Source organism: Mustelus asterias, chromosome 2 (assembly GCF_964213995.1).
Source record: "Mustelus asterias chromosome 2, sMusAst1.hap1.1, whole genome shotgun sequence".
Taxonomy (NCBI): domain Eukaryota; kingdom Metazoa; phylum Chordata; class Chondrichthyes; order Carcharhiniformes; family Triakidae; genus Mustelus; species Mustelus asterias.
In genome coordinates, this window is record NC_135802.1 from 40,800,225 (window position 1) to 40,821,325 (window position 21,101).

Genomic DNA, 21,101 nt, shown 5'->3' on the forward strand with positions numbered 1-21,101 from the left:
GCAGATTCGATGGGCCAAATGGCCTCTTTCTGCACTGTCGGGTTTCTATGATTTCTATGAAAGGATCGAGAATGAGAGGGCACAGATTTAAAAGAAACAAAAGTGATATGAGGAAAAGGTTTTTAATACAGTGAGTGGCTAAGGTTTGGAACATAAGAGGTTAGTGTGCAAAATTAAAATGATTGGGGTTAATATATTGCCATGGCTTGAGTACTGGTTAGCAGACGGGAAACAGAGAGTAGGAATAAATGCGTCTTTTTCAAAGTGACATGTGGTGAGTTGGTGTGATGCCACAGTGGCCAGTGCTTGGGCCCCAACTATTCACAATATGCATCAATGATTTGGGTGAGGGGACCAATTGTAATATTTTCCGGTTTGCTGATGACACAAAACTTGGTGGGAATGTGAGTGGTAAGGAGGATGTTGAGAGACTTCAAGGTGATTTAGATAAGTTGAGTGAGCGGGCAATATGTGGCAGGTGCAGTATACAGTGGATTAAATGTGAAGTTATCCACTTTAGTCGGAAAAACAGCATGGCAGAGTATTATTTAAAGGTAATAGATTGGGAAATGTTTAGGAGCAAATGGATTAGGGTGTCCTCGTACACCAATCACAAAGTAAGTATGGAGGTCCAGCAAAAACAGAAAATGCTGGAAAATCTCAGTGAGTCTGATAGCATCTGTGGGGAGGGAAGAGAGTCAATGTTTTGAGCTTGGAAGATCCATCGTCAGAGCTGTGAATCATAGAATCCCTACAGTGCAGAAGGAGGCCATTCGGCCCATCGAGCCTGCACCAACCACACTCCCACCCTGACACTATTCCCGTAACCCTACATATTTACCCTTTGATTTGATTTATTATTGTCACATGTATTAACATACAGTGAAAAGTATTGTTTCTTGCGCGCTATACAGACAAAACATACCGTTCATAGAGAAGGAAACGAGAGAGTGCAGAATGTAGTGTTACAGTCATAGCTAGGGTGTAGAGAAAGATTAACTTAATGCAAGGTAAGTCCATTCATAAGTCTGACAGCAGTGGGGAAGAAGCTGTTCTTGAGTCGGTTGGTACGTGACCTCAAACCTTTGGTCTGAGGTCACCTGCTAATCCCCTGATACTAGGGGCAATTTAGCATGGCCAATCCATCCAACCCGCACATCATTGTGACTGTGGGAGGAAACTGGAGCACCTGGAGAAACCCACGCAGTTACGGGGAGAAGGTGCAAACTCCACACAGGCAGTGACCGAAGCCGGAAATTGAACCTGGGTCCCTGGCTCTGTGAGGCAGCAGTGTTAACTGCTGTGCCACCTCCCCCCCCCGTGCCACCCACCCCCCCCCCCCCCACCCCCCCCACCCCCCCACCCCCCCCCCCCCCCCCCGTGCCACCCAGAAGAGCTCAGCAACCACTGGGAGGGTCTCAACTGGCTGCAGGTTATCAGAGACCTGGGACGACAGCTACCGTAAGAAGTCTCACAACACCAGGTTAAAGTCCAACAGGTTTATTTGGTAGCAAATTGCTACCAAATAAACCTGTTGGACTTTAACCTGGTGTTGTGAGACTTCTTACTGTGCTTACCCCAGTCCAACGCCGGCATCTCCACATCATGACTACAGCTACCAGCATGCTTTGCGGCCGGGGACCGGCGGGTGAGAGTTCACGGGCGGGCGGCGAGAGCGAGGCTCGTAGTCCCAGAGTGCCCTGCGTGGTTGGGAGGGAGTAACCAGGGCGGGCGCGAGCTGGCGGGGAGGGAGGGATAAAGCGATGCAGAAAGATGTAAGATGGCAGAGCTGCAGATGTTACTCGAGGAGGAAATCCCCGCCGGCAAGAGGGCGCTGATTGAGAGTTACCAGAACCTGGGCCGCGTGGCTGATTACTGCGAGAACAACTATGTCCAGGTGAGGCTGAGGCGGCTGGGCGAGCGGGAGGAAAAGGAGAGAGAGAGAGCGCGGCAGCGGCAGCGGCACCGCCAGCAACTCCCCCGGCCCTGCCCCGCTGTCTCTCTCACACACCGTCCCCGCGGCCAGGGCCCCGCACTCCACCCCCTTCCCTTCGGTCCCTCAGCCCGGGGTCGACCGCCTCTCTTCCCCCCCGCCCCCCTGGGGTTGCTCGGTGATTATCGGGTCCGGCCCAGAGCTGACTGAAGGCGGAGGTTCCCCCCCTTCTTTCTGTGGCTTTTAAACTCACTTTGTGCTAGAGTGGGCTGCCGCTGGGTTTATCACCACGTTTGAGCTCCAGCCTATGTGTCCCGGAGGGTGTGCCTCTGCTCTGATTCTTGGGGTAAGTCGGCGGGACTCTCCCTCTCCCAATAATCTCCCCCCGGCTGTGGCGGTGCCTACCTACTCTTACAATTTCAACTAATGATTTTATTAACAGCTTTTGTTCTTTTGTGGCAAGCTCTTCTTCTCCCCGCTTTGTTTTTATTCGGTCAAGATCTGCAGCTTTCCAAGAGATTCCGGTTATTCTTTGCATTGATCGATCCTGTGTGTGAGAGATATGAATTTCGGTGTTTCTTCTCAAATTATCTGTCCGAAGACTGCGATAAGTGCTGGGTTTTGTAATCGTAAACAGGGGAAATATGTCTCAATTGAGCAACGTTTACCTTGCCTAGGTTGGGCAACATTTTGAAGGGAAAAAGTGTCCCCGGGACAAGTTTCGTGTGAAACTGGTTTTAGAGCAGATCTTGTTTCGACAGGAGAAGGTTCCTCCCGCGCCCGCTCCTCCTCCCCCAGGAGATTTTTCCCCTCTTACTTTTTAAAAATCTTGATAAATTCCTCGGGCATGTGGGTGTTGAAGCTCGTTGTTTGATGGCCGTGTGTGTAGTTTTGCTTTACTTCGAGGTCGCCAGTAACCGGATGAGATGTCGAACTCCACCCGGGAGATAGTTTGATGCGCCAAATACGTAGGAAGCCAATGTAGCATTTGTTTTTTCCTCAGACGGAAATGTGATAATCAAAGAGGCAGACAGAAGTTGCAACACGTAGTCCGACTTGTCAACTATGCAGGCTATGTTGATCGGGCTACATAAGACATTACTTCTAAAATTTATTAGAACGAAGTATATTTATGACTTAAGATCTCTTGCTCACTTTCCATGTGGTCTACCTACACTTAACTTTTGTCACTTTAAGCGGTTTCCAGAACTTTTAACATCTGACATGCTTTTGAGATGCATTCCTGAGTGTGACATGACAAAAGTTGATACTGAGCCAAATAAATTAAAACCGCTGGATTTTCGAAACTTGGGGTCGGGCTGGTTGAAGGTTTGCTATCAGTGTGGGGGGTGCAAATGAACCCTGAGCTACAGGCCACAGAATTTTTGGTGTGTTGTAGAACTGGAGGAGGTTGTAGAGAGATCTAGGTTAGCAAGGTCAAGGCTGATGGGTGAATAGGTCTTGTATGAGCTTAAGGCTACAGAGAGTAGAAGATGGAATGTGGCCAAAGGCAGCTTTTGGAATAGACATTTTTGAGGTTTCAGTAGTGGATGAGCTGGGCAGGGATTGGTGACTGAAAGGTTGGGTTGGATTAGGAAAAGCTCAGATTCTAATGAAATCAGTTTGCGAATAGTCTAGTTCAACTTACATTGTCATACACTTTCCAGTCACTTAAGCAACTTGTGTCCTTTTGCAGGCTCTTTACAAGCTCCTCAGCTTGCTTTTCCATCTAGTTCTGTACTTTCAGCACACTTGGGACATTGTACTTAGTTCCCCTCATCAAAGTAATTAATACAAATTGTAAATAGTTGCGGCCCAAATACTGATCTTTCCAGTACCAGTTGCGTCCTGCCATCCCAAAAATGACCTGTTTTTCCTACTGTTTTCTCTTCAATTCTCAATCCATGCTGATCCGTTACTTATGTAACAGGAGCTCCACTGACACCTTCACCAAATGTCTTCTGAAAATACAAGTATACTACATCTACAGGTTTTCTTTGAACAACCCTGCTAGTTACACCCTTGAACTAGGCAAACATGGTTAATCTTTCACAAAGCCATGTTGACACTTGCCTAATCAGTGATTTTTCACATTTTGTTGTCAAGTCCTGAAGTTCTAGCGTTTTTGTTTTAAACTGGTCCCAGTTTTCTTTTCCCTACATCTGCTCCTGTTCTGTTTTTAATGGCACTTGTGTACATGCACCAGAAGCCACCATGCACTCAAATATTTTCTTAGAAAATGCTGGCACATTTGTCACATTAGTTGCCATTTTACATGTCCATTGTTACAGGGGTTGTTATTTTTAAGATGTCTCCTATTCTAAAGGATTCCTTGCCTAGAATTAGAGACATTCCACCTGAATTATCTCAATACTAGAATAAACATACCTACAAAATAGCCTTGGACAGACTGTAGACCTCCCTCCTTTCCTGTATATGTTATTTAAGTACCTATTATTCTGGTACTATTCCTGATTTTGTTTTCCTGATTTTTTTTTAATCTTCTGCAAGGTAAATCTATATCCTCCTCTCAAGTTCTTTGTCTCTAGGATTGCACATTTGACAACTCCTAAGTTCAATTTATGGTTCATTTTTTGTTTTCAGACATAGGATGAGTAGTGTGCAATTTTGTGTCTTAGAGTTCCCTTAACTTAATCTGTAGTTGAATGTCAGTTGATCAAACTGCTGCTCCGCCTTTTTCCAAACATATACTTTGTAACTTATTTCTATAATTTTTATGAATAAAGTTGACATATAAAGTGCAAATCATTTTTTTCAACACGGTTTATGGATCAAGCTGCTAATTCTGTCTTTGTTCCTCTTCCTGTTGATCTTAAGGGCCAGCACCAATCACTTTTGTGCTTCCGGTTTTATAACTTCAGTGGGACATACTGGAATATTTCTTTCAAGTGAGGGGGGTGCTGTTCATCTATACAGCTTCAAAACACTGTCCAGTTGTTCCTCTGGTATTCTTTGTCGTTTCCACCCCCAGCAGTTGTCGATCCTTTTGTGTATCTTATCAGAATAGGTGTCTGCAAGCCTTGACTATGTATTACATGTTGTATGTAACTTTTCTTATCAGCAGTTTCATCCTACAGGCAAACACACCACAGATGACCAGGTTGGTTGACCTGTCTCCACAGAATATACACTTCACTGATCGCAGAATGTCTTTGCCTCCTTGTGAGGCTTGTTGGATGGTGAAATCACGCTTGGTTTTGATGGGCAAGTTGCACTTGCAAGTCTTGGATAACCAAATTTTATTGTGACTGTACCTTTACACTTCTATTGCCTCGACACAGTCCACATGCTCCAAATTGAGTATATAATGTTACTTAATACTAGCCAAATATTTTTTAAAACCACTCCTCATCATAGTCTTGCAATCCAGTGCAATGATTGAGTGCATGAACACCGCCACACTTTATGCTGCTCTATTTCTCCTGAATAGATTTTAACCAGAAATGTTCTACCATCACCTGACCAACATTTAAATGTTATAACCTTTGCACCAGCATTGTGTTGGTAGATTGGCAGCTTTATTTACATCACTTGACTGAAAGGTCCACAGTGCTGTATCGGGGAGATGAAAAGTAAATATATTGCATGTAATTTACAGTGCAAATAGGCCATTTAGCCCAGCAGGTCCATGTTAATGCACTGAGCCTCCTCCCACCCTTCATCTAATCTCACTGCCAGTTTAGTTTCCTCTTACATTTATCTATGCTTGTTGCCTGAACTGCAGCGTATGGTAGCACATTTAGCTCTCTGGGTTAAAGAAAAAGCCTCTTCTGAAATCCATATTGGAATTTAGTGATCTTATTTATGTTCTCTAGTCTGAACTTTCATGCTAGTGGAAAAGTTTTCTCCATGAGTACATTGTCAAATCCTTTCATGAATACAAACATCAGGTCATCTGTCAGTGTCCCCTTCTGGAGGAATGAGCCACTGATTATTGCATTCCTGAAAGGTATAATCTCTTGGTATCATCGTGGTTGATCTTTCTTAAACCTCTCGTGCCTCATATCCTCCTAGAGGAAAAAAGAACCATCCGCAGTGCTCACAAGTGTGGTTTGGCCAAGATTTTATTCGGGTTTGGCATAACCCAAATTTTATTCCTCTAGACATAAATCCCAGTACTTGTAACAAAATCCAAAAGTAACTTGGACACTACGTCATGTTATCTGTGCTTGCTTGGCACCCTATTACACACTGCCCATTGATCAGACACAGACAAGGCAGGTGACTAGAAGCTGTCACTAAACACTTAGTTATTCTTTCATGGGATGTGGACATTGCTGGCAAAGCCAATTTTTGTTGCCCTACCCTAATTGGCCTTGAATGGGACAGTCAAGAGTCAACCACATTGCTGTGGATCTGTAGTCACATGCAGGGCAGACTTCAATGACTTTGACAGTGACTTGAGCAAGGAGAGCAAAAGCATGATAGCTAAATTTATAGATGACAAAGATATGTAGGAAAGTATCAGAAGCAAGAAATGCTGGAAAATCTCAGAGCTGCTCAAAACGTTGGCTCTATTCTCCCCCCACAGATGCTGTCAGATCTGCTGAGATGTTCCAGTATTTTCTGTTTCAGATTCCAGCATCCGCAGTATTTTGCTTTTATCTTAGGTAGGAAAGTATGCTGTGAAGCGGCCATAAGGAAGTTGCAGACAGATATAGATAGGTTGAGTGAATGGGCAAAAATTTGGCAGATGTAGTATAGTGTAGGAAAATCATTTTGGCAGGACAAATAAGACAATATTACTTAAACAGGGGTCAACTGCAGAATTCCAAGGTGCAAAGGCAGCTAGGTGTTCTACTGCATAAGTCGCAAAAAGTTAGTATACAGGCACAAGTAATTAAGGCTAATGGAATGCTATCTTTTACTATGAGAGGAATTGAACACAAAAGTAAAGATATTGTGCTTCAATTTTACAGGGCATTGGTGAGACCACATCTTGAATATTGTGTGCAGTTTTAGTCTCATTTAAAGATGAATGTAAATGACTTGGGGGCAGTTCAGAGGAGGTTTATTGGATTGATAACTTGAATGTCTTGAGGAAAGGTTGGACAGACTGGGCTTGTTTCCACTTGAGTTCAGAAGAGTGAGTCACTATTTTTGAGGTGGTAGTTATTAGATTCTTGTTAGGCAATGGAATCAAAAGTAATCAGACAGATGGGCATGTAGAATTTGAAACACAGATCAGCCATGATCTTGTTGAATGATGGAGCAGGTTTGAGGAGCTGAATGGCCTACTTCTCATTTCATATGTATGTACCCGATAAGGATTAGCAGATTTCATTCCCTAATGGACATTAGTGAACCAGATGGGTTTTTATAGCAATCAATAGTTTCATGGTCACCATTACTAAGATGAGTTTTATATGCCAGATTTATTAATTGAATTTAAATTCTACCAGATACTGTAGTGGGATTTAAACCTGTCTTCAGGGCATTCGCTGGGCCTTTTGATTACTAGTCCAGTGACATTACCATTCCACCACATCTCCCCATATTTGGTTGATTGGCCATATCTTGTGGTGGAAGAATATTTAGTGGTGTTGATCTTGTCCCATTGAAATGTAGTTTCGCTCTCCCTAGGGCTCCCACAGTGACTCAATGGTGTATGGTATTCATTAGTCCAGTAACATAGACTAGAATAAGAAGATTCTGCATTTTTAATGTGGTTAACTAGCATCATTGGCCCTTGTTTCGGAAGGAAAATAAGCTAGGGCCTTGTACTTGATTCCTTTTAGCTACACTTGTTTAAGATGTGCATGCTTTGTTGTTGGGCAGTGATAGATGCAAAGATCTCTAATGCCTCAACTAATCATAATTTGCAATTGTTTTGAGGTTTGGATGACTTGCTATCAAGGGTAAGATGGTTGTGCTAGCTCCTGGAAGGCAGTGCCTTCCATGCCCACTGGGCACTGCAGGGACTGGTGTGCATTATTGACCCTGTTAATCGCATTTTGATTTGATGTTTTTAAGTTTCCTTTCCACTTTGTCTTTTGTTTTGGGCAGTTCCCTTCCTTTTGGGAGCTGTCCCTTTTAATTTGTCCCTTTGTTAATTTGATTTAGTTTATTTGGTTCGTCGAAAAGATTGGTCCTGGAAGACAATTAACATTGATGGAGCCACACCTATTGAAAAGTTAAAACCTGCATAGTAAGAAAGATGATTTTTGAGGTGCTTATGGGCTACCGACTTGAACCACTGCATTCATGTGGCAAAGGTATTTGCACAATTCTGTTGAGTAGGCAGTCCCAGTATTTTAGCCCAGCAGAACTGAAGGAAATAGATTGTATCTCTGTCAGGATGGTATGTGAATTGGAGGTCATAGTGTTTCCTATGAGGTACTGTCAAAATAAGATGTTTAGTGCATCGTGTGATGGTACTTATTGTAGTTGGGGGTCTGATGCTGCTGGTGTGAGTGAAGATTTAAAGTAATTGGGGGGCTGCTGATAAAAAGTGCAGCTTTGTCCTGAATGGTGTTGCAGCTGGAATACCAAATAAGCTCATCCATCAAAAGTATTCCATCACATTCTGCCTTGTAGGTTGTAGAATGGTTTGGGGGAGCCAGGTGGTATTCCAGTTGCTGCAAAATATTTTAATCTCCAAGGTAATTGTGTGGCTGGTGAGGTTGAAACTCTGACTAATGGTGACTTCCAGGATTAGCTGATTTAGTAATGCTACTAAAACTTGAGCAACTTTCATTTTGTGTGTCAAAGGAAGTGGCTGCTCTTTTATGCATAATGAGAGAGAGGTATTTGACTTCTGGGGCTTCAAAATATGATCCTGTCCTTTTTACTCAGTCTTGATGCACTTCAGCAGGCATCAGTGGAATTCTAATGTGCTTTGAATTCAAAATGATCACACCCTCAAAAGCAGCCAGGTAGATGTCGAGTGATATTTTTTGAAGTGACTAAAAAACAGATTTTGTAATGTGTATGTGAAATTTCAGTTGCTGTTTTAAGTGTTCCATGAGGATTGTTGGAAAAATTGCTGTTTGGCTGAAGAAGTGTGGTACAGAGAAAGCTGGTTGGACAGGTTAGGGTTAATTGATTGCAAAGAGTTTGAAATTATCTCGGGTGATGCAATTTCTTTCCACTTGGTGTTTTTAAAATATGGATGTGGCTACAGGGAGCAAGGTATCAAAATTTGCATGTCATACAAAAGTAGTGGTATTTGGCAGAGGGCTAGAGTTCAAAATAATCAGGTTAAATTTGAGACAACGAACAGTAAGGAATGTGCTCTACAGTAGGGAAGATAAAAATCTGCATAATAGTTTAAAAGTTGCAAGTTTAGGTTCAAAATCCGTTGTGCTGGGTAAGCTTTGCTTGCCAATCTTTGTTAGTTTGTGATTAGTGCTTGCATGTCAGTACCTGTCACAGTAACACATAAACTTAGGCAGGACAGCAATCTGCTACAGAGGCAGAAGGGTTGTGTTGACTTGCATAGGCCTTCTGGTGTCAAACACTTGATGCTATAGTTTGCACAACAAATTTGGATCCTTAACCTGTTGGCTTTTTGTTTTGAGCTACTGAAAATGGGTGGATGTGCATTGGTTTGCCAACCCAACAATGGTTAATAGAGCTGGCAGTAGCTATGGTGTCTGTTGAGCACCCATAAATCTTTGGTTTGCATTTATGATTTTGATTTTAAAGGACTTGGTTGTTTAGTATATGTCCACGATGCAGTAGAAAACCAAAATTTCAGATTTTAGGAAATGTTTGTATTTTCTGTAGGTACTAATTTTAAATAACTGATTCATTTTAGGTATTTTAAACGTATATTTTCTATACAAGTTCACTAAGGAATTTGGAAATTGATTTATTTCTTGATCACAGTAAGGTGGCATGGTAGCACAGTGGTTAGCACTGCTGTCTCAGTGCCAGGGACCCGGGTTCGATTCCTGTCTTGGGTCAGTGTCTGTGTGAAGTTTGCACATTCTCCCTGTGTCTGCGTGGGTTTCCTTGGTGCTCCGGTTTCCTCCCACAGTCCAAAGATGTGCAGGTTACATGCATTGGCCATGCTAAATTCTCCCTCAGTGTACACGAACAGGCACCGGAGTTTGGTGACAAGGGAATTTTCACTAACTTTGTTGAAGTGTGAATGTAACCCTACTTGTGACACTAATAGTTGAACTTGAGAATTGGTATGCTTGTCTGAGATTCAGCTGGATTGTTTGACAATCTTTTATTATACTTTAAAAGAATGATTCTCTTCTAACATGTTAGTTTATTGTTTTTCCTCTTCAAAACTCTTACTCTTGCTGTGTTGTGATCTTGACTGTAAGGACTGTGGTCATTCACTCAAATGTCTTTGACATTTATTTTCTTTGTGAGTTCACAGTTTGGATATAGTCGCAGTTCAGCATCCAAGTCAAACTACTGCAGCACGTTTGCAGGATGAGCTCCCTGTATGATTGATATGCCACAGATATCCAGGCTTTGTATTTTGTAGTTGCTTGAGTTGTGTGCTCAGAATTTTGCTTTGGGTTTACATTGTATAGCCTCAGCTGAACCTCCCTTGCAGTCTATATATGAACTGCAGATTGAAGTGGCAGTACAGAATAGCTTTGGTAAGCAGATGATTACAGTTCCAGTGCCAACATCTATGTTCGTGCTAGTATTAGTAAACCAGCTTTTGGTTTGATTTCAAGATGTTAGATATTTGAGTTCAGGATTGTGTACTTTTTGCTGAGGATCTTGGTATTGTATTTAAATAGAACATAGAACATTACAGCGCAGAACAGGCCCTTCGGCCCACGATGTTGCACCGACCAGTTAAAAAAAAACTGTGACCCTCCAACCTAAACCAATTTCTTTTCGTCCATGAACCTATCTACGGATCTCTTAAACGCCCCCAAACTAGGCGCATTTACTACTGATGCTGGCAGGGCATTCCAATCCCTCACCACCCTCTGGGTAAAGAACCTACCCCTGACATCGGTTCTATAACTACCCCCCCTCAATTTAAAGCCATGCCCCCTCGTGCTGGATTTCTCCATCAGAGGAAAAAGGCTATCACTATCCACCCTATCTAAACCTCTAATCATCTTATATGTTTCAATAAGATCCCCTCTTAGCCGCCGCCTTTCCAGCGAAAACAATCCCAAATCCCTCAGCCTCTCCTCATAGGATCTCCCCTCCATACCAGGCAACATCCTGGTAAACCTCCTCTGCACCCTCTCCAAAGCCTCCACATCCTTCCTGTAATGTGGGGACCAGAACTGCACACAGTACTCCAAGTGCGGCCGCACCAGAGTTGTGTACAGTTGCAACATAACGCTACGACTCCTAAATTCAATCCCCCTACCAATAAACGCCAAGACACCATATGCCTTCTTAACAACCTTATCTACTTGATTCCCAACTTTCAGGGATCTATGCACACATACACCTAGATCCCTCTGCTCCTCCACACTATTCAAAGTCCTCCCGTTAGCCCTATACTCAACACATCTGTTATTCCTACCAAAGTGAATTACCTCACACTTCTCCGCATTAAACTCCATCCGCCACCTCTCGGCCCAACTTTGCAACCTGTCTAAGTCTTCCTGCAGACTACGACACCCTTCCTCACTGTCTACCACACCACCGACTTTGGTGTCATCAGCAAATTTGCTAATCCACCCAACTATACCCTCATCCAGATCATTAATAAATATTACAAACAGCAGTGGCCCCAAAACAGATCCCTGAGGTACACCACTTGTAACCGCACTCCATGATGAATATTTACTATCAACCACCACCCTCTGTTTCCTATCCGCTAGCCAATTCCTGATCCAATTTCCTAGATCACCCCCAATCCCATACATCTGCATTTTCTGCAGAAGCCTACCATGGTGAACCTTATCAAACGCCTTACTAAAATCCATATATACCACGTCCACTGCCTTGCCCCCATCCACCTCCTTGGTCACTTTCTCAAAAAACTCAATAAGGTTAGTAAGGCACGACCTACCTGCCACAAAACCATGCTGACTATCACCTATCAATTCATTACTCTCCAAATAACTATAAATCCTATCCCTTATAATTTTTTCCAACATCTTGCCGACAACAGAAGTGAGACTCACCGGTCTATAATTCCCGGGGAAGTCTCTGTTCCCCTTCTTAAACAATGGGACAACATTCGCTAACCTCCAATCTTCTGGTACTATACCAGAGGCCAACGACGACCTGAAGATCAGAGCCAGAGGCTCTGCAATCACTTCTCTTGCCTCCCAGAGAATCCTTGGATAAATCCCATCCGGACCAGGGGATTTATCTATTTTCAGACCCTCCAGAATATCCTGCACATCCTCCTTATCAACTGTAATACTGTCTATTCTACTCCCTTGCAACCCAGTGTCCTCCTCAGCTATATTCATGTCCCCTTGCGTGAACACCGAAGAGAAATATTGGTTCAATGCTTCACCAATCTCCTCCGGTTCCACACATAACTTCCCTCTGCCATCTATAACTGGCCCTAAACTTGCCCTAACCAACCTTCTGTTCTTGACATACCTATAGAACGCCTTAGGATTCTCTTTAACCCTATCCGCCACAGTCTTCTCATGTCCCCTTTTAGCCCTTCTAAGCTCGCTCTTCAACTCCCTCTTAGCCAATCTAAAGCTTTCTAGTGCACTACCCGAGTGCTCACGTCTCATCCGAACATAAGCCTCCTTTTTCTTTTTAACCAACAAAGAAACTTTTTTGGTGCACCACGGTTCCCTAGCCCTACCAATTCCTCCTTGCCTGACAGGGACATACCTATCACAGACTCGCAGTAGCTGCTCCTTGAAAAAACTCCACATGTCGGACGTTCCCAGTCCCTGTAATCTCCTAGTCCAACCTATGTTTCCTAATTCTCTCCTAATAGCCTCATAATTACCCTTCCCCCAGCTAAAACCACTGGCCCGAGGTTCATGCCTATCCCTTTCCATCACTAAGGTGAACGTAACCGAATTGTGGTCACTATCACCAAAATGCACACCAACTTCCAAGTCTAGCACCTGGTCTGGCTCATTTCCCAGCACCAGATCCAATATAGCCTCACCTCTAGTTGGCCTGTCTACATACTGAGTCAAAAAACCTTCCTGCACGCTTTGAACAAAAACTGACCCCTTTAACGAGCTAGAGCTATAACAATTCCAGTCAATATTAGTCAAGTTAAAATCCCCCATAACAATTGCCCTATTACTTTCACTCCTAAGCAGGATTGACTCCGCAATCCTTTCCTCAACCTCTCTAGAACTTTTAGGAGGTCTATAAAAGACTCCCAACAGGGTGACCTCTCCTCTCCTATTTCTAATCTCCGCCCATACTACCTCAACAGATAAGTCCTCATCAAACCTCCTCTCTGACACTGTGATACAATCTCTGACCAATAATGCTACCCCTCCCCCTCTTCTACCTCCTTCCCTACTTCGACTAAAACATTTGAACCCCGGGACCTGCAGCATCCATTCCTGCCCCTGCTCTATCCATGTCTCTGAAATAGCCACAACATCGAAGTCCCAGGTACTGATCCACGCTGCAAGTTCACCCACTTTATTGCGAATACTCCTGGCATTGAAGTATACACATTTCAAACCCTGCTCCACCCCACCTCTGCAATGCCGTGCATTGCAGTCCCCATCCATGCATCCCTCACTTTCAGCCCCACTACTCAGGATCCCTCCCCCCCCCCCGAATCAGTTTAAACCTCCCTGCATGGCCTTAGCAAATTTACCCCCCAGGATATTGGTCCCCTTCTGATTAAGGTGTAGACCATCCTTCTCATAGAGGTCACACCTTCCCCAGTACGAGCCCCAATTGCTTAAGTACCTGAACCCCTCCCTCCTGCACCATCCCCTCAGCCATGAATTCAAACCTTCCCTCTCCCTATTCCTCTCTAAACTATCCCGTGGTACAGGCAAGAGTCCAGAGATAACCACTCTGTCAGTCTTGGCCTTTAGTTTCCACCCCAACTCCATAAATCCCTGCCTAATATCCCCTTCCCCTATCCTCCCTATGTCGTGTGTCCCCACATGTACAATAACTTGTGGTTTATCTCCCTCCCCCCTAAGAGTCCTGAATACCCTGTCAGACACATCCCGGACCCCAGCCCCTGGTAGGCAACACACCAACCCTGAGTCCCTACCTTTAGTTCCGACCCTCCTATCTGTCCCCTTAATTGTGGAGTCCCCAATCACAAGGCCCAGTCTTTTACTAAATGTTTCATAAAGATCAGCAATGCTTCTGAGTCATTGCCTACAGTGCAGAAGCAGGCTATTCCACCCATCGAGCCTGTACCGGCAACAATCCACCCAGGCCCTATCCCTGTAACCCCGCGTATTTACCCTGACACTGAGGGGCAGGGTCGATCAATCTAACCCACACATCTTTGGACTGTGGGAAGAAACTAGAGTATCTGGTGGAAACCCATGCAGACACTGGGAGAATGTGCAAACTCCACATGGTCACATGAGGCCAGAATTGATGTTGTGAGGCAGCAGTGCTAACCTTGTGCCATCGTGCCACACATTCCCTAGTTCCCTGAACCAGCAGGGAAATTCATCAGTGCACAATCTTGTGAAATTTGGCCATTTGTTTTAATTGTTTATCAATTAAAGTAGAAGGACAACATACTTAATCTTGTGTGATGGGGAATCCCATTCCTGTGCTCAGCTAACCGACTAATGAAAAATTGTCTTCTGAAAGCTGTAAAATTCCCTATTGCTGACGTTGTACCAAATTATTAATGTAAACTTGTTACTACAGGTGGAATTCCAAATGCGTTATATTTTAAGATTACTTTCATCCTGCTTGTCATTGCCCTTAATTAGTGTATTGCTACAATGATGTCTTGTAAGAAAAATCACAATTTAAAAAAATTCAGTGTGTAATTGCAGCCATGACTCAGTGACAGATTTATAACTGCCAACCCTTCACCCTTAGTGTTATGCAGGTCCAAATAGCCTTTCTCAACACCTTCCAGTTTGGAAATGACTTGTATATAATTACACAGCTATCCTTTAGAATACCAAATGTAAGTAGCAAGAATTTTCTTAGGTACAAGTTGATGACAGTGATGCCTTTTGTCTTTTATGTCCCTTCTCCATCTCCCAAACTCCAAACATTAACCATTGATTAGGCAACAGCAACTTGCATTCTTATGATACCTTTAAATGTTAAAATGATCCAAGTTGGTTGACAGGAGCATTATTGAACAAAACTTGATGATGAGCCTGATGAGATACGTGGTCAAGTACCAAAAGCTGAGCTACGGTAAAACAGTACCTATTGATATGGCCAAAATAGAGTGCTACAAAACCATCCTGTGGGATATTGGCTATTGTGATCAGATCACTGTTGGTTGTGTATTGTGCAAACTTGCAAATGGGCCAAAGGCTGCCACTTTCAGACCTGCAGTGTGCATCGTCTGCCTTGAATAATCCTGGACACGCAAAGTATCGCAAAATCTGAGCAGATTAAGCAAGCAGTTTCACACTGACCCAGTGCCATGGTCGACAAATAATATTTTCCACCAGTAGCATGCTACTGTCTGCCCAAAAAGATGTTCTGCTTGCCATGCAAGTGAGCAACATATGAGTTTCAGTGCTGGTGTGATGCCAGTAATATAGGCTGTACATCTCAATGATTGTCCGATCGAATCAGACAACGCATCCCTTTGGTGGTCGTAATAAAGTGCAGACAGGGTGGCACAGTGGTTAGCACTGTTGCCTCTTGGCTCCAGGGACCCAGGTTCAATTCCAGCCTTGGGTCACTGTCTGTGTGGAGTTTGCATATTCTCCCCGTGTCTGCGTGTGTTTCCTCCGAGTGCTCTTGTTTCCTCCCACTGTCCAAAGATGTGCAGGTTATGTTTGGCCATGCTAAATTGACCCTTGTGCCTGGGGGTTAGCAGGGTAAATAAGTTGGGATAAGGCCTGGGTGGGATTGTGGTTGGTGCAGGCTCGATGGGCCAAATGGTCGTCTTCTGCACTGTAGGGATTTTATGATTGAGTACTTAACTAGCACTTATCTTGCAAAATCCAGAACAAAATGTCTCCTGTTAGATGTTATCCTATGATTGGACAGCAGTTGTTGAACAATCCTGAGTGCACAGTAGCTACACTACCAATTTAAGATAATCAGTTGAGCTTGTAATGTGGTTCATTTGCATTCGATAGAAGTGACATGCATTTGTAAGCAGAAAGCCTCCTTTACAAACAGGAATATGTTTGAGCCTTGCATCATCTTTGACTTGCCAGAAGTTTGGGCCTATAGTTCCTTGTTAATTTCTTCTTGACAATGCTTTGACTAATCAGTCAACTTGCCAACGAAGCAGCAACCTTTTCTCCTGTAGTAAAAATTGTTGTGATTTTTCAAATAGTTTTAAGTGATTTGTATTGGTAAACATTGGCAATAGTGTATAGTTTTAAGTGGGTTTAATGTAATGTTTCTGTGCCTGGAAGGGAAAACTTGTAGTTAGATTCTGTGTAGAATTGGTTTCAATTACAACTGTTTCTATTGTGCTTAGAGAGGGTTATGGTATGAAGAATCGGTAGGCTGGCAAAAGTAGCAATGGTTGCTTAGCAATCGGGGCCTTTTAGGGGAGAGGTTTTTTTGGATTTTGTTTTCGTTGGATATATTGCAGTTGAAGAAAGGACACTCAACTCGCACAGTAGGCTTCCCAAAGAACCAGATAACCAGGGAATTGCGATATAACTTCAGTCGTCAGACATTTGTTTAAGAGAGTCGGGACCAAGGTATTGTTCAGGAAAATTCAAGGGGAAAAGTAAGCCAAATGTTCTGAGTTCGAGACTATTGCAGTAACCACATTTAGTGGGAAATTGGACTTCAGAGGTAAATCAAAAGTTTGATGTCATCTTTATATCGTCTGGGAATGGATAGTTAAAGCAATTGTGAACAGTTTGTACAACAGTTCAAGGCAGAAATTCTAAAGAAGTGATAAAATCTGGATATTGGATTCATTGTTAAAAGTGAAGCGGAAGCTTTATTTGAGTCATTTGGAAAGCCTGGACTGGATTTCTGAATGCAAACCGCGAATGGAACGCATTGTTGTGGAAGATCGTTTTAGAGTATATTTGGAGTTTGGAAACTCTAATGTGAGAATCATTGGGGGGGGGGTGGAATTGTGAGGAGAAATTCAGACGTTAACTTGGGCTCAGTGAAGTGTATGTATTTGACCACAGCCAATCTGTGTGTTTAAAGGGACTTTGTGTTAATGAGACCATCGTAACGTAAAATGTACTTTGTAATCTGTGTTAATCTTAAAATCTGTGTATTAAACCAAGAGGGAGTAGAGAAGTATGGTATCACCATCCAATGTTTTAATGTTTTCTTAAAGCTAAGGATCTCTGTTCCTCCTAGTTTATTTAAAAAAAAATTAAGGTTACTGTCTTTGAGTCAAGTTTGCATTTTGGGATCTTTCTATCCAGCCGTAACACCAACTGGGATCATAACATGTTTGTCCTGCTTAGTACTAAACAAACCATTTCGGCAATGTATTTCTGGCAAGGCCACTGTTTGTTGCCCATTCCTAATTGCTCTTGTGCGCTGGTGGCGCTTTACAATTTCTATAGACTCTATTTTTTTTCTTAATTGTCCCATTACCACTTTTGCCTTATACCAGCAATGTTTTGTCACTTCCAACCTATCTCAGATCTTTCTGTTTTCTCTCTGCCTCCCCCACCCCCCAACTGAACAGCTTTCATTGCCCCTGATTTTAAAACATTTTACATTTCTAACTTTGCCCAGTGCTTATTAAAGCTCATCGACTCTGTTAACATCTTTCTCTTCACCAGATACTGCCTGACCTGTTGAGTATCTATTTCACATTTCTGACATCAGTTTTCTGCTTTTGCCTTGTGTAGAGATAGATTAGGTATTGAGCTGTGTTTTAACAGAGGAGAGAGTGGTTGAGAGTTTAGGGAGGGAATTCCAGAGCTGAAAAGCCTAACCTGCTGAAGGCATGAGTAAAGGGACAGAATTGGAGGAATGTAGCGGTACCTGAAGGGTTAATTTACTTTTTTTCCTTTAAAAAAAAATGTTCATTCGTGGGCGTCACTGGCTGGCCAGCATTTATTACCATCCTTAGTTTGCCCGAGGGTAGTTGAGAGTTAACCACAATGCTGTGGCTCGGCAGTCACATGTTTCCTTCCCTAAAGGACATTAGTGAACCAGATGGGTTTTTCTGGATAATCAACAATAGTTTTATGGTAATCAGTAGATTCTTAATTCCAGATATTTTTATTGAATTCAAATTCCACCATCTGCCATGGCGAGATTTGAACCAGGATCCCCAGAACATTAGCTGAGTATAATACCACTAGGCCATCGCCTCTCCTCGTACTGAATGTTTTGAGCATTTTTGATTTTTTTCTGAATTTCAGATCAAGTTGTGTCTTAAATTTTCGTTTTGGAAGCAGGAAGTGAATATTTTTCACATTCTCAGAATGTTGCTATTACTGGCTAGCTCTGCATCTGTTGTCTATCCCTAATTGCCACCTTGAGAAGCTCATAGTGAGCTGTCTTCTTGAACCGTTGCAGTCCATGTGATCTAGGTACTCCAAAATGTTGTTAGGATTTACTTTGTTCTTGATAGAAAACCTTTTCAGACCCTGGGGAAATATCTTGCAAAAAATGCAAGCACCATTAGAATCCCTTGTATTTCACGACTATATAACATCTGGTTGATGTTGTTACTTTATTCCTTTTTTCAGACTATAGATTTGAGTTCTGGCAGCAACGTTACACCTGAATTGGGAGGGAGGTGAAGAAACTCAAGATATGTTCCTCCTTCAGAGGGTAGAGGAGGAAATATTGGCAAGATTTTGTGTTGGGATTTAAACTGAGTCTGGCATTGTTTCTTCTGTGATAGGCAAGGTGAAACAAGAACTAATGGTTCTGAAATGTATAGGTGATTGTCATGACGGCTAACTTTTCAAGCATGTAAAGAGAAAAGCATTTCTGTCGTTTTGCATAGTATTTAAGCACAAATTCTCGAGAGCATTGATCTTGTGTCCAATAATTAAAGCATTGGCTTTTAATAAATGTTGTCAGCTACACCTGAAATGTCAATGATCTCAAACTGCAGCACTCTGAAATGGCCAGATTGTTTAACCCATATTGCAACAACAATTATGCAATAAATTTATCCTGCTGCAATTACAGTTCAAAAAGAAATACAGAAGACAACTGAACCAATACATTAAATGTAAGACAAAAAGAAATTCAGTCTTGTGCTCAACCTGTCTTTGCAACCCAGATTATTTTTTAACAATCTGTACATGTTTAATTCTACTTTAGGAATAGAGTATAGAGGAGCTTTTAAACTATTGATGCACTTATTTCAAGAATTGAAGGTGTTCATTATTCCCCAGCAATAACTGTGGAAGGATTGATAGTGTTTGGCTGTTCTTATTGTGAGCTTAACTCCACTTTCCTGCCTGCACCCCCATAACCTTTGAAGCCTTTATCAATCAACAATCTCTCTAACTTTGCCTTGAATATATTCAGTGGCCCAGCCTCCATTGCTTGTCGGGAAAGATAATTCCAGTAACTCTGAGAAGAAGTTTCTCCTCCTCCTCCTCCATCTTCTGGACGAGCCTTATTTTTAAATTGCTGTCTAATTTTAGATTTCCCCCACAGAGGAAACAACCTCTCAACGTCTACCCTGTCAAGCTCCCTCCAAAACCTTGTGTTTCAATAAGATTAAAATATATTTTCAGGTTTGCTTATAATTGGTGTCTTTGCAAGGAGTCATACTATAGCGTCAGGAGAACTAGGTTAAGTGAAACTTGATTTTTTTTTGGGAGTGAATATCTGTAACTTGTAAAGAGTTATTGAGCTTGTACAGATTCTAATTTTGGATCATGTCATGATCTTTGTAGTGCAAAAAATTGCAGAACAGCAATTGGTAATGTCCTGGAACATTACCCGTGATGATAGTGGAAGCAGAAACAATGATTTTTAAAGGAAATTTGATGGGCACGTGGAAGAAAATAAACTTTAAGGGCTTTTGAGCAGGTGAACGGGATTGACTGAATTACTCCAGGGGGAGCTGGCGTGCACTTGTTAGGCCAAATGACCTTTTTTTTGTGCCACGAGTGACTTTATAACTAGAGTGTGAAGTTACACAAGCGCAACATTCTAAAATGTATATTATTTGTAATGACAGGGTAATTTCACTGGTCACTTTACAGCTTAACATATGCCAGCAGCTATGACTCACTGCTGTCAGCTTGAATATAAACAGAGGGAATCTGCAAAGTAAGCAATCCTAATTTGAAAATTGGCAAATAATAGAAATGATTGACACTTTGGTTTTGCCATGGGATCTTTTTTACTTCCCAATAGTAAAAATACCTCATTCTAAATGCTGAACAATGCATTAAATGGAACTACAGTATTAAAACACCACGCTTTGTGTCACAGCGTTGCTGCAACATGCCTTAACTCCTCCACTGCTGCCTCCAGTTTTGTCCTGCACTTCAGGAAGGGTTTGTGATACATGGTTGACCAAGTGTGGGAAATTTACTTCTCAGGCTGTCAAGCGTCAATGTATATTCACGATATGTGCTTTGCAATAATTGCCTCAATGTATTTTCTTCGCACTTGAACAAACTGACCTCTTGTGTCTTGGGTAGCTTTTTTCAGTTCATTTCAGATAGCAATATTTCTTGACCATCTCCATGTGAATCTTGAGGGTGTTGTGACGTCTGGTATGTCAATATTTTTAAAAGTTTGGCCTGAAGATACTGCTTGATTTAGTGAGACAAGTTTTAGTAGCACACCATTGAACTGTGTACTTGCATTTCAAGTGCACCAATCATTGTTTAAGTATACCATTGTGGCTGAGTTTAATGAATGAGCACCACGATCAGTTGATATTCCTTGTTAACTAAATCAAACTTCATGTGTCTTTCTATTAGATTGCTATGGGAGCTATGTATGTAATAAAACTTTTCTCTTTGATCTTCTGAGTTTATCCATTCACTTGTGAAATGGCAGTGCTTTGCTCTGCTTTGAGGGCAGGCTGCCATTGAGTGGTGGGACTTTCCCAGCTGTTTCCTTGGTATATTATGTCATTTGGAGGAGGATTGGTATGCATTAGAATAGTACTATTTTAAATTCTTTGCAAGTGTAGTGTGATGAGGAATGTGGCCTC

The 21,101-nt window shown here is 42.4% G+C and overlaps 1 protein-coding gene across 5 annotated transcripts in view; it reads left to right on the forward strand.

Annotated features, from left to right (window-relative positions):
* The first annotated feature begins 1,697 nt into the window (after positions 1 to 1,697).
* The window catches only part of abi1a (abl-interactor 1a), a 101,835-nt gene continuing 82,431 nt past the window's right edge, over positions 1,698 to 21,101 (forward strand). For 3 of the 5 annotated variants that reach the window (XM_078233970.1, XM_078233988.1, XM_078233978.1), the window contains exon 1: positions 1,714 to 1,897. In XM_078233970.1, the coding sequence (XP_078090096.1) occupies positions 1,781 to 1,897 (117 nt within the window). In that variant the 5' untranslated portion in view covers positions 1,714 to 1,780. Of the gene's footprint in view, positions 1,898 to 21,101 lie in introns of all 5 variants that reach the window. The other 2 variants (XM_078233962.1, XM_078233953.1) reach the window with 2 other exon arrangements.